The 13,899-nt window shown below is 37.9% G+C and overlaps 1 protein-coding gene across 2 annotated transcripts in view; it reads right to left on the bottom strand.

Moving 5' to 3' along the window:
- Positions 1 to 1,369: 1,369 nt before the first annotated feature.
- The window catches only part of slc8a4a (solute carrier family 8 member 4a), a 97,029-nt gene continuing 84,499 nt past the window's right edge, over positions 1,370 to 13,899 (bottom strand). For both annotated transcript variants that reach the window (XM_066645490.1, XM_066645489.1), the window contains 5 exons: positions 10,429 to 10,535; positions 7,476 to 7,600; positions 6,859 to 6,958; positions 4,923 to 5,195; positions 1,370 to 3,394 (listed from right to left, as the gene is read on the bottom strand). In XM_066645490.1, coding sequence (XP_066501587.1) covers positions 3,015 to 3,394; positions 4,923 to 5,195; positions 6,859 to 6,958; positions 7,476 to 7,600; positions 10,429 to 10,535 — 985 coding nt within the window. In that variant the 3' untranslated portion in view covers positions 1,370 to 3,014. The remainder of the gene's footprint in view (positions 3,395 to 4,922; positions 5,196 to 6,858; positions 6,959 to 7,475; positions 7,601 to 10,428; positions 10,536 to 13,899) is intronic.

Genomic DNA, 13,899 nt, shown 5'->3' on the forward strand with positions numbered 1-13,899 from the left:
ACCTCAAAAAAGAGATTAGAAACCCATGGCCCTTCTACACCCGCTACACGCCCACCACAGTGCACTGACACCAGACAACATAGTGACAGAAAGACAATGACTCTTTGAGATGTTGCCTAGCAACAAGAAGCACTAAAAATACTCCCTCTGTGCACTTTCTTTTCTTCTTTTTTCTTTTCTTTTCTTTATATATATATATATATATATATATTGATATGCATTTATCTGTCTGGTATCATGGTAATGTCTAAACACATGACAAACCAAAGTTTTCCAGCCCTTCTCAAGCAGGTTTCCAGATACCGAAACTTCCATTAATGCCCAGTCTAATTCTCTAGCACACTCACTCCGTCATTCACACCGTCATATGGACACTGTTTGCACAACCCATTCACCTACCAGCTTATGTTTTTTTGGACAGTAGGAGACAGGGAGAACATGGAGAACACACCAAACTCCCCACAGATGCTCCAAAGCAGGGGTGGAACCCTTAAGCTGCTTGTCAGGGAGGCTACCTGTAGCCCCAGGTGGTGCTCTCTTAGCTAACACTCCCCCAACTACACAATGCAATCATGCTGACTGAAGCTCACAAACCAAGATGGTGAATCCAGCCACCATATCTTTTCAAAATGGTGCTTAAACACTATTGTTTGAAAGCTCAAAACACTTAGAGGAGAACTGCTCAGTTCTGATTGGCTAAGATCATAAAATAAATAATAAAATAAATTAAAAGTCACTTAATTACAACAGCAAATGTAAACACTCAACATGAGAACTTAAAAGAAATATCTCAAAATCCAGGAAGGCATTCTGCAAAAGACGAGCCTCTTCCAGACTCTAAATGGTCTCTCTCACTCCCTTTGTCTCTTTCTCTCTCCTTGTTAAAGGTCCCTGAGACATGCACATACTATAAAGTTTTCAGAAATGCCCCAAACTTTCTGAAAAAAAGAAACAAAATGAACAATCCAGTCACTAGAAAATCCCTCTTCAAAGCAATAAGATGCTTTTTGAAACAGGTTTAGCTAACAGTGCCTTAAAATGTATAAGCCTAGCGGGACAACTGACAAGGAGTGTCAGCAAAACCTCCTGCCTGGAGCTTCCTGAGCACCTCCTAAAACATATGTCCAAAACCAGGCACAGCAGATGTCTGATAGAGCGTGGAGGAAAATGGGATGTAATAAACACCTAGTACACAATTATATAATACTTGAGAATTATTCAGTGGAGCTTTAACTGTTGCAGAGATGCCGCACTAACAGAGAGAGAGAGAGAGAGAGAGAGAGAGTGAGAGAGAGAGAGAGAGAGAGAGAGAGAGAGAGAGAGAGAGAGAGAGAGAGAGAGAGAGAGAAGACATGATCTTATAGCCAGATTAACTTCTGGGTGACTGGAACTAAACCAAGTCTCATTAGTTAAGGAACAGATGGAAGTAACCGATTAAAGAGTACAAAAATAAATCGACCTGACTTTCAATCTTATATGCATTAACATATGCACATAGGCTCAAATGAAGCAGCTGTGACGCTATCTGAAGGAGCTGATGCTTGGTTAATGATGAACAGGGCTGAATTAATGGGGTGAAGATTAGGGTCTCACATTTTATAGATAAAAAGGCTGTTCTAATTCTATAGTGGAAAAAAATTAACCATATGTGTAATTGCAATGCAATCAAATGCAATTTAAATGTCTTTGAATAGGTCAAAGTGGCAAAGCTTTTGCTATGGAAGCAGGAAAACATGGAGTCCTATACAGTGCTGCCATGAGTGCAAAACAAACTAAACTACTCGCTGATAATGACCACATGTAAAATGGCACGTTCCTTGGAAGCTCATTGAACTTGACAAGTCATGGTTGTGAGAGAGCCTTTAAAAGTTTGTTTTTGTGTCTGTGTATGTGTATGTGAGTGTCTGTGGCAGTGGTAAACACACCAGTCACCATGCTTGGCTTTCATTCACAGTCACAGTATTCACATTAGGACAATCCTAATTACAAGACTTTGAGCAATGACTTGAAAGAGTGGCCAACCTCACACTGACATACCATATCAACTCTGTTATGTTTTATCCTTATTATCACATTCCTCAGTCCAATACATTCTCTCACACACATAGAGTCCACAATATTCCTGAATACACAATATATAAGTAAGGATAATACATATCACTGATCATCTTATGAATATACACATAAACCTTTTATCGTTTTTACCGTTATGTCTTTTCTTTTGGTCTTGACTGGATGTCTAAGTCTAACTCTTGTGCCATGCAAGTTGTGCATCTGTTTTTGTGGCAATATTTTTGAACAAAATTGCCAAAAGAACACAAAAAAAAATCTTTATCACATTCTGTCTTTTAGCTTCTTACTTAATGTTTCATTAAATTAAAAACTAAAACAACAACAAAAAAAAAACTCCCACAAACTTATTATTCCCAACAATTGCACATAACAAGCACTTGACAGTGGAAGAAAATAGATACAAGGGGAATCAGTAGAATAGGAGGTAAGCGTAAGGGACGAGCCCCTAGATTTGGTCTGAGGGAAACTGGAGGGCTGTCAGAAGGAGAAAGCAATCTGTGGAGTGTGCTTCAGGAGTGTGTCTATTGATAGGGAGCAGAAAGTGCAAAATGAGGAAAATATTGAGACAAGATTGAGAAAAAAAAAACAGTCCTGATGCAAAGGACATTGCTTTTCTTGTAAGTTTCTGTTTCTTGTGGTCATTTCTGAATCAGCAGGTATTAATTTCACCCCTGGAGAGTAAATTATGAACAGTGTCATTGTGCTCCCTCCCAGTTTCAGAATGAGTCCCTTTCAAACGCTAGGAGATTCCATCCCATTCACTAGCACAAAAGCTAGAGATCCACCAGGGTCCCATTCCAACAACACTGCAATAACAAATGTAAACACTCAATTTGGACACCTTATAGATACAGTTATCTCACAACAGCAGAGAGAGGGAGAATAATTAAGGTGGTTGCACAGGAAGAAAATCTCTCTGCATGTCCCTGGGTCTCTCGCCCTCAGAAGCCAGGCACATGGCAGTAAGCCTCTAGCGAGGCCAGCATGATGTAGATGAGCCAGAGGGTGAAGAAGAGCAGGGCGGTCAACAGCTTGGGGGTCCGCGGCCCTCCGAGCTCTCCTCCAGAGACAGAGGGCCGGCGGCGATAGAGCAGTATGATCGCACACAGCAATGCCAGGATGGTGAAAAGAGTGACGGAGAAGGCCAGTGAGCCTGGTGGCACGTTGAATTGCTGACCCTTACTGTGCCAGTAGACAGCGGCAATGGTCCATGCCACTCCGATGCCCAGGAAGACATTGACTGCATTGCTGCCTGTCACATTGCCAATTGATGCGTCTGCATACTGGTCTTGGATGGCAGCAACCTTGCTGGCAAATGTGTCTGAGAAGGAGCGGAGGAAGAAAAGAGAGAGATGAATGTTATAATCTGGAAACTAATCAAAATTATGTATTGTTTCCCCTAATGCTGTTAGTTAAGACACATTGTTAGAAGATTATTATAATATTGACCATCTGTGAAATAATAACGGACACAACTTTCAACCAGTAGAATTTGTCTGTCCCCTCAGAACAACATATAATACTAAAACTGTTGTTTCTATTTCAAACTGTGGTACACGTATCACTGGTGGTACTTTAAGGAGCAAGAGGTGGTACACGAAATGACCACAAAAAATGTACTAATAACGGAAAATCTAAATCCTTCAGTGTAAGTTACATAATGTTTCACAGTTTTCATAATTATACATTAATGAAATTCGTTTGTGTTTAAAAAAATAAATACACCATAGGTCATTAGATCTGTAAGGGAACAGGGGGCAATGTTCATCCATTTTTTTCCAGGGAGGGAATGCGATATCCCAGTATTTTGCTATCCATGTAAAGACAGCCCAGCTTCAGCTGCTTATATAATCTGGATATCAGCAAAGGCTAGAGACAGATAATTTACTTGGACTAATAAATAACTTTTCCGCAACACGGAAACAAGAAAAACAAGCTGAGACCAAGACAGAAAAATTCTGCAGAACAAAACCCAGAGGCAAAATTTTGAGAAACAAATAGAGAATTCTGCACTCGCAAAGACAAAATAGAAGTAAATGCTCAGCTGAATAAAAAAAACAAACAACGCAGCTGATCTTTGCATCATTAGAGAGACAAAACACAGTTTTTTGACCTCTCTTCTAATTTTACGTCTTTAAAAACACTTATTTCCCATAAATATATTACTGTTTAAAAAATTGACTTTAGGCCTAGTTATTTATATTCGCTCCATACGTTTTAGTAATTATTTTCAAATTATTTTGTTTGAAAAAAAAATCAAGTAGAAATGCAAAAATTCAAGTCAGATTTTGTTTTATGCCCCCGACCTGCCCCAGGAATAGAAGACGAATCATGTTTCAGTGATAAGTCTCATAGGCGGTACTTGGAGGTTTTAGTTTGATAGTGGGTGGTCCTTGGTCTAAAAGGTTTGAGAAACACTGTTAGAAGTGAAACTAGAAAAGATTTAAATAAACTTTAGGGTTTTATATGAAGGGTTTGATTCCGTGCTTGAAATTTCGCATTTAGATTAAACTCCTGCCATAAGTTTCTGTAAAACAATTCCCTAGTTTAATTTATAAAAATCTACCAAAACCAGTTTATGTTTGAATGATAATGTGTCATAGTTACTGTTACAGTTATACTGTGTTGTAAATATTTTAAATTGTTAACAAACGTGAAATTTTAATTTCACGGATTGGTGGAATGTAAGTTGCAATTACTATGTTTACCTGTGATAGAGTTAAAGCTTCTGAAAACACTAAGGTTTTTGTGGTAAGATGCCTTTTGGGAAAAAAGGTTATAGCACAAGATGATTCTGAATGTGTAGCCATTGTAGGTTTTCGCTTGGTTAGACCAGAGTGTGAACTCACCTGGCACAGAGGTGCCGAGAGCCACAAAAATCACAGCTGTGACCGAGTCTTTCAGGCCGATGGTGCAGCCAAAATGGGAGGCCAAGTCTCCAGTAACAGCGGTCAACACTCCAATCAGTGAGATGGACACGAAGAAACACGCCCAACCATTCCAGTACTCCGTGGGAGGCACGAAGGCAAACAGAACCTTCCAAAAGACTGTAAGGAAGTGCATGATGTAATCGAAACAGGACGGCAGGCGTTCTTCTCCACTCTCCTCCTCATCGTCATCACCTGGGGGATGCAGCCACGAATGTTATGTAACGCTTAAAGCAGTGGTCCACATTATATTTTTAAAACAAGCCTCAGCTTCAACCTTGCAAAGGATGTTCTACATTAACTGATATTATCGTTAATATTTAATCAGTATGTCTGTTTGTATCTTCTAGTTGGTTACAGTATGACAGAATACTGTAAATAACTAGGACTTAAGGTTACTGAGAAATCTTAAAGAAATCTACGCCTTCTTTTTATGAGCCTACATTTTTGTTACACCTGTAAAAGGTAGTGTATATTTCTTTAAGATTTCTCAGTAACCTTGCTGTTCCAAGTCTTTAATAGCAATGGACAATAAACTTGTTTATACAGACATATTTCAACAAGCTGCAGTTATCATAAATTGTATTATAATCAAATTCCCCTAGAATAAATAATGAAATCTGACGCTTGTTGGAATAAACTGTTATAGATGTTTATGGCTTATGCAATTTAACATGAAAGGCTTATGTAATGTCATGTAATCTAATGAACATTATCATACAGTGTGTTACTGATTTGTTTTAACAAAGGATTTAAAAATATACAGCAGGAATTTAATTGTGTGAATGAATAAATCAAGTTGCATATCAACAGCAAACCTCTAAATAGAAAGTTCTTTATTACCCATTTATCTACTTGCCAAGCTAATTTTAAAATGTCTTAGCTTTACAGATTCAAACAGGATGTATGTTGACACTATCGACTGACATAAAAGTGAGCTATTCTATTTTCTTATGAGTCTGGTACATAGATTAAACACACCCCTAGCAATTTTGCTATTTCAAATATTAATTTAGTAAGTTTTAAAACTAAAAATTATTTTTGACCTGATTCCAGAGATGATAATCAGATACTGTATTCTAAAATGCCTGTGTGGGTATATTTTGGGTATATTTTACGATATTTGTTAGAAGGTGATGTAAGTGACATAGGTGAGAAGAGTATCCTAAAATAGTGGTTCCCAAATTGGGGGCATGGGTTATGTAAGTAGGCTCAGCAAGGCAAATAAATGAGGCATGTTTGACCACTGCTAGCACTGTGTCAGATTGGGGGTCTTAAAAATGTTATTTTATACAAAAGGGGGCACTGCAGAAAAAATCTGGGAACCACTGCCCCAAAATACTGTTACATTGGTTAAATACTCCCTGCATGAAAACTCAGCATAGGCCAGATCTCAACAAAATTTGCATATGTTGTGTTTTCTATGTTGGTTTGCTGGTCAGTCTGAGTTAAACGTAAACCAATTTCCACAGACATATACTCAAGTGTACTTAAGAGGACCCGTAACTAGTCACTACCCATGTCTATTGAGTGATATGAGCTATAGGATGAGATGCTGTCAGGAATTTAGTTAGTTTGAAATTAGTTGCTTGATGCTGTATTATAGTTAAATTGTTATACTGAATCACTCAACAATTAATCAGATAGAGGGCATAATTTAAAGAAAATAAACAATAAGAACACTTTTTAGTGTAACCTTTGTCAGCATACATGACAAAAAAGAGGCTGATGAGTTTGGATAAGCCCTAAGACATTAATCAGATAATGAAGCAGGCTTTTTATCTGAATACAGATGAGCTATGGAGTAATTACACGTTGATGGATAGAAATGAGCTGTTTTTGTGAGGGAGACACTGACCTGCGCTGACGGTGACAGCACTGACAAACTGCTCCCTCCAACTACTGCTGCCCACCACCAATGCAAGGTTAGTCTTCTTTATCAGTTTATCCACCGTGTTCTGAATACACAAACATACACACACTCAGTAAAAGATGAATCAACTCACCTCATCTCCAGTGTGACATTGAGCTGCATAAATGACTAATCTAGCCCTCCAGACAGCCTGGCCATGGAGAGGTCTTGGCTAAACAGATTGGAGAACTGTGAGGCAGAGCAACAACTGGAAAAAACAAATACAACCCCTTCGAATTTCATTCTGCAGTGTCATCCTGTCTGCTGCTTCTGGTTTATGTTTTGTCTGAGAGGGCATAGGCTGTATAATCTTGTAGTGAAAGCCATAGGGAGTCATGACGGGCCTGTCTCACATCTCCCCTAAAATCCCCTGAGCCACTCCACCTGGCCAACCTGCTGTACAGAGTCTGTCTCCATGGGGACAAGTAGGAGGGAATCCAGACACAGCAATAAAACAGCGACCTTGGAGGTCTACATTTGTGAAAGAACAGGTGAAACCCAGGGTCATAAAAGCTCTGCTGCCCCAACGACAGACAAAACAGCTCGCCTGCCTTTCAGCACACCTTGAACTCATACGACTCCTCGATCACAACTTCCAGTTTGGTGTGTTCTCCCAGACTCGGACAACCCATCTTAGCCACCTCTTCTTCCTCAATGCCGACTGCAGGCTTGTTGTCATTGGAATCTCCTGTGGAGAAAGACAGGCAAACCTTTAGGCTTAAATTGAAAAATTATTACCCCATGATCATCATCATCATCATCATCTTCTTTTCCGCTTTTCCATTTCAGGGTCGCGGTGTATTACCCCATGATTCAAATATATATGTCATAGTGAAGCTGGATCGAAAGGAAAATTCAGGTGAATTTTATTCATTTTTTAAATTTCAGATCCTGATTTTTAAGATAGAAACCCTATCTTGATATTTCTTGATATACCATGATACATCAACAAAAATTCACTTGTTCGATTCAAGTAACATATTTCAACACACGTGTAAAATGACAAATAAAATAAAATGTACATTTATGTTTCCAACCATTTCCAGCTCTTCATTAATTTGGCACAGATTTGTAGATAAGGTTTGAAAGGAAACTACAAAAATGCACAAAAATTTAGTGTAGTTTAATGCACTGCGCAGCCATTTCAGTGGTGTGCTAATTCAGGGTCATGGTGGGTCCAGAGCCTCCCCGGACTCACTGGACGCAAGGTGGGAACACACCCTGGAGGGGGTGCCAGTCCTAACACACACTCACACCTAGGGACACTTTTGAGTAACCAATCCATCTACCAGCGTGTGTTTTTGGTCTGTGGGGGAAACTGGAGCAGCTGGAGGAAACCCACGTGGACAAGGGTAGAACACACCAAATTCCTCACAGACAGTAACCCAGAGTGGGGCTGGAAACCACAACCCCAGGACCCTGGAGCTGTGTGACAGCAGCACAACCTGTTGTGCCACAGTGTCACCCTGTATATCTTTACTCAGCTACAAATTTAACCAATATAATTCATATTAATTCTTTAACTCCTTCATTAATATTCTGTAACTGCTTTATCATGTTCAGGATCGTGGTGGGTCCAGAGCCTACCTGGAATAATTGGGTTCAAGACAGAAACACACTCTTAATAGGGCTCCAGTCCATCACAAAGCAACGTCCACCTACCCAGTATTTTCATGTTAGATGTGTAATATTAATGCTAGTTCACAGTTTCCTAAATTCAAATAAATAACAGACATTCACAAAGTAATGTAGCATTGTAATTGACCAGTTCAGACTGTATTTCTGTCGGCAGATGCTGGTTCAATCCTCAGATGTGATTATTTTCTTTTCCACATCAGATGTTTGTTAAAATATGGATTGATCCAGTAATTATTGCTCCATTACTGGTGAGAATTTTGCCAGTAATTGTATTCATGACAGCGCATTCTCAGCCATTACATATATCAGTGAATCTCTAGTAACCAGCACATAAAGTGGTACAATGAAATATATCTGTCCAATGCCAGTACCTGACCTCAATAATGTTCTTGTGTCTGAATTACAAAAAATCTTCACAAATCTGTTGCAATTTCTAGTGTAAAGTCTTCTCAGAGGAGAAAATATTTTAGTCTATCATAATGTCAGTAAAATCAGAAAAATGTTAAATAAGCAGGTTCTCACAACTTTTGCCATAAAGTGTATTAGGAATATGTTAGGTGATCTTTTTTAAGCACTTGTGAAATCAGCAATATTTTACACAATAACAAACACGCAACGAACAAACATTTCAAAGACAAAATGCAAGAATATATAAGCCAACACTGCAACACTTTTTTCTTTTAATTCTGATTTTCTGTAATTGACACGAATTTGAATAAGTCAGGTCTGAGTCATATTTGGGGAAAACATTAGATGTGTGTTACTTAAACCTTCTAATGTGCATGTAGTCTTAGAATCTGCTGAATAAAATACTGTCTAAAGTTCTTTCAGTGTTCATAATCATCACCCCATAATTATTCTGATGCAATAGCCTGGATAAATATAGTCATATTAAAAATACATACTTTCTGTGCAGTTGTTTGTACCCAATAGAGAGTAATAAGAAGGTGAGACAGTGGAGAAGGTAGGAAAAAGAAACTTAGATTTAAATGGAATTGAGAACATTGTTAATAGGATCCTACAATAGATTTGGCAAATTGAATAGCATGGCGAAGCACATTAAATTAGAGCAGTAAGTGTATAATTAATGTGCAGAATGGCCCGGAGACACTACTCCAACATGGCCGCATGCGCTGAGACCAATTACTGTCTGCCCTGATGGGACTCATCCTCCAGCTATTCATGCACTCAAAAATTTTCAGCTATCCAACTGTACAGGATTTACTTATTAACAATGTTTTACATACTGTAACATATTTGAGGTTTGAAATCTTTCCATTTGTCTCGTTTCCTCCATTCCATTGTGGTCTTGCAAACACTTTTGCAAATTCATTGCTTTTTCAAAACAATTAACACAGTCTTACAAGACAATACCATTTTAAACTGGATTTACAGCAAATCAAAAATTTCAGCAGATTTTCAGAAACATTGGTTTAGTCTTTTCACCTTTCTCATAAAAAAAACAAATAATATAACAAACAAATATTACAACACAAGAGGCTAGAGAGAGTATTTGTCAGCATATGCATGTGTAATAGTCTGCAGTGTGCAACCTGTTTTAAGAATGGCTTGATTTTTGAATTGTTTTCAAGCAAGTAAGTATATCTGAGCAGTCAGTTGTCATTAGGTGTTGATCTGGATTAATGAGACTGATGAATTTCATTATAATGTATAATTATAAAGCTAATTTTCATGAAAATCTTTCTACTGAGGTTTTCGAAAATATAATGTATATGGTGTTCAATAATATATGCTAGATCTTCGTAAACTGAGGCCTCACTGAAAAGGCCTATCCAGTTCCTGACACTCAGTTCTCCAATATGGCATAATATGTGACTTTCCTCTACTCTTCTTAACCAGATACGAACTTTTCCTTACCATGTTTCTGTCCAATCTCCAGCAGCACAGGCTCCCCGAGATGAATGGTGAAAGTCTTGTTCTTCTCATATTCCTCATCGTCTATGATCTTCACCTCCAGTAACTTCCTGTGCAGGACAGAGAAACACACCAGTCACGAATGAGTGATGAGAGAGAGAGAGAGAGAGAGAAGAGAGAGAGAGAGACAGAACCTTAAATGTGGCAGAAAGAGGCTATTGACTTCAAATTGGGACTGCAAGATGACTGAAGATGTTCCAGTATTCTTGTGGACATTACACAAATTTTTTACATTAAAGCATGATAAAACATTAACTAAAGTGAATATTACTGCTGCATGGTGATGAAATATGTGCAATGAGCTGCGAGAATATCTTGGTCAGAGTGAACTCATCAGAAAAATTGAAAGTGCCGTCTTTTAAATAGAGGGTAGAAAATCTAGAGATTTTTAACATCTACTTCAGCAATCAATTACATGACATATTACACTGTTATTTGTGGTGGGAGGACACTTTACCAAGTTATGAAAGAAAATGCATATAATATTTGTTTATGTACACTGGACATAAGACTATCATCAGAAAGCTAACGCCTTTCGCTTTGTTGCAGTCAAAATTAGACACTGGTGACCCATAAATAATCGGCCAGTGACACAATTACCATTCTGGCTCAGTACTTCAGCACAGTGAATCTGAAATGAGCTGATGATAATACAGTGAGTTTTTGTTGACATGTACTAAATATGACAAATTTATCTTTGAAGATGTACAGTTTTCTGAAGATCCTCTGCGGTGGCTGGACTGTGGATAAATGACTATAGAGCCAGTAAATATGTACATAATGCTTAGATAAAGCTGATGTTCTGTACGGTACTTTAAATGATGCACGGAAGTAGAGACACAACAAAAATAAATATCACTGTCCAATTACATAAGAATGACTTAGTATGTCATGTATTAGAAATTACACATACCTACAGAACTACACAAATCTAACCATCATTCAATTCATTTTTTACATAAAATCTGCAGGTTATTTCCCCAAAACTCCACATTTTAGCTGCTGTGACAGCTTTTCTTTTCTTGGAAACATACACTACATGTTGGAAAATGTATGTGAAAATTTGATTGTGTTGTATCATTCTCATTCTCTCTCTCTCTCTCTCTCTCTCTCTCTCTCTGTATGTGTGTGTGTGTGTTTTGGGGGTGGGGGGGTTAGGGTGAATGCTCAGGCTGCCTTTATTCCACTATATCTCAACATTGAAATTAGTTGCTTGATGCTGTATTATAGTTAAATTGTTATACTGAATCACTCAACAATTAATCAGATAGAGGGCATAATTTAAAGAAAATAAACAATAAGAACACTTTTTTGTGTAACCTTTGTACTCTACAACCTCGGATGTTTCCAATGTAATTACACTCTTAGAATAAAAGGTACGGTAGGGGTACATTACTGTCACTAAATTTACAAACAGTGTAAATGTACCTTTAAAGGAAGAAAGGAGTCCAGTTGTGTTTTCTAAAGGTATAAGATTTCATGATAGAACTGTGTGATATAAAATAACATAATCTAAGGCCTGGAGAAGAAATTGGGCATTTGAAATCAACACAATTTTAAAACCTACAGTTATAATAGATTAAGGTACAGTTATGTTTTCTAATAAAAGCCATGGATTATGTATCGTTGAGGGTAACACCACAGTGACACTTCCAGTGTGTGTGTGTGTGTGTGTGTGTGTGCTTCAAGAACAATAAACAACTGTATGTATAACGAAAAAAAAAACAAAAACAAAACAAATGACACCACAGAACAAATTCACCAGTGTTAAATCAACACTATTAGTGTTAACACAGAGTGTTAAATGATTACACTAATAGTGTTAGTTTAACACTAATAGTGTTGATTTAACACTGGTGAATTTGCTGTGCATATATAAAGCATGCAATCAACACCAACCTGTGTACAGTCCTGCAGTCTATAAAGGAATTGTTATAGTATTTTTAACAACTGTCTAATGCTTCTTTGCATTTTTTTCTGAGATTGTTTAGTTTCAGAAATGTAAAACTAAAAGCAGAATTCCTCTTGTAGTCTTCATGGCCTTTTGAAGTGTGGCTTTACTGTTTTGCTGGTGCAGTTTTGTCTGTGATTTTTTTTACTGGCAGTATTCCACTGAATTTTGAGCTTTTTAAAAGCTAAGAGGACTGGCCTTACACATATCTGATCAAGAGTGCTGGATAATAAGCACTTGCTCAATACAGTTAGTACAAAAAGAGTCAAGGTTTACTGTAGCAAAAGAGAAAGATGGAAAAGAAGTGAAAGAGAGTAAGAGAGCTCTCATTCAAATTTGATGCAAGGCAGAGCATTCAACAATGATGCAAGACACAGAGCATGCTCAAAGTTGCATGTCTGTTTGAAAAATGCTCATATATTATTACAGTAGTCTGGAGACTGTAAGAGAGACAGAGAGATAGACAGTGAGAGAGAAAGAGAGAGAGAGCGAGAGAGAACGAGAGAGGGAGAGAACAAGCAATTTAAGAGCAGAGAATGACAGGTAATGGTATTTTTATCCAACTCTAGTGCTACAAGTTTGGAGATGTGCACAGGAGAATATTTGAGATTGTGCTTTCATGTGTATAGACACCATGTGCCAATTGTTTGTGTGAACGGATGTAGACTCATTCATCCTTATTCATCTCCAGTCGTTCAGTTTTGGGGTTGCCGTAAAATGTGTCATGCATTTGTGTAAATTTTCGCATAGAAAGAAAGAATAGATCATAAGACAAGGAAAAATGAAAAATCACTTTTTTCACACTCTTTTGTGGATCTAGAGCCTACCAAACCAAAAACTGTGAAATAATACCCCGTATTTGTGATCTGCCCAAGTCTAAAAACATGATGTAAAACGAGTCATTCTGAGTCAGATGGCCTGCTGGACCCACGTTTATGTGAACGCACAAAAACAAGATAAAACAGAGCATTACAAACACAAAGGTTTGATCCTGGTGGTATTTTGACCAAAGCATATCACAGATACTTTATTAAGACCCCAGAGGACTGTGTAAACATGTGGGAAAGCGATAACATCACCTTTAAAATGAACGCATGCATAAATATGTGAAAACACACACACACACACACATACAGATGTGCATTTGGAACATTGGTGTCAACAGAGGTGAGGCTTCACAGAGCAACTGAGATAAAAGCTGATAAGTAGAAAGCAGAGGAGGGGGGAGAAACAAGCAGATGAGCAGGACATTGATGATTAAAGCTAATGAATAATACAAAGAGATGGGGTAGAGTCATTTTGGGAATACAGGGAAAACATCTGCTAACTTTATTAAGCTTGCTCAAATTCTCCCATTATAAACACAAAAACCTACATGTGTACACAAACACACGCACATTTGTTCTTGTCCGTTTTACTGCTTCCTTCCACTTCTTCTTCCTTGACTTTGGTAGACTTATTCT

The sequence above is a fragment of the Hoplias malabaricus genome, chromosome 15 (genome assembly GCF_029633855.1).
Source record: "Hoplias malabaricus isolate fHopMal1 chromosome 15, fHopMal1.hap1, whole genome shotgun sequence".
Classification (NCBI taxonomy): Eukaryota; Metazoa; Chordata; class Actinopteri; order Characiformes; family Erythrinidae; genus Hoplias; species Hoplias malabaricus.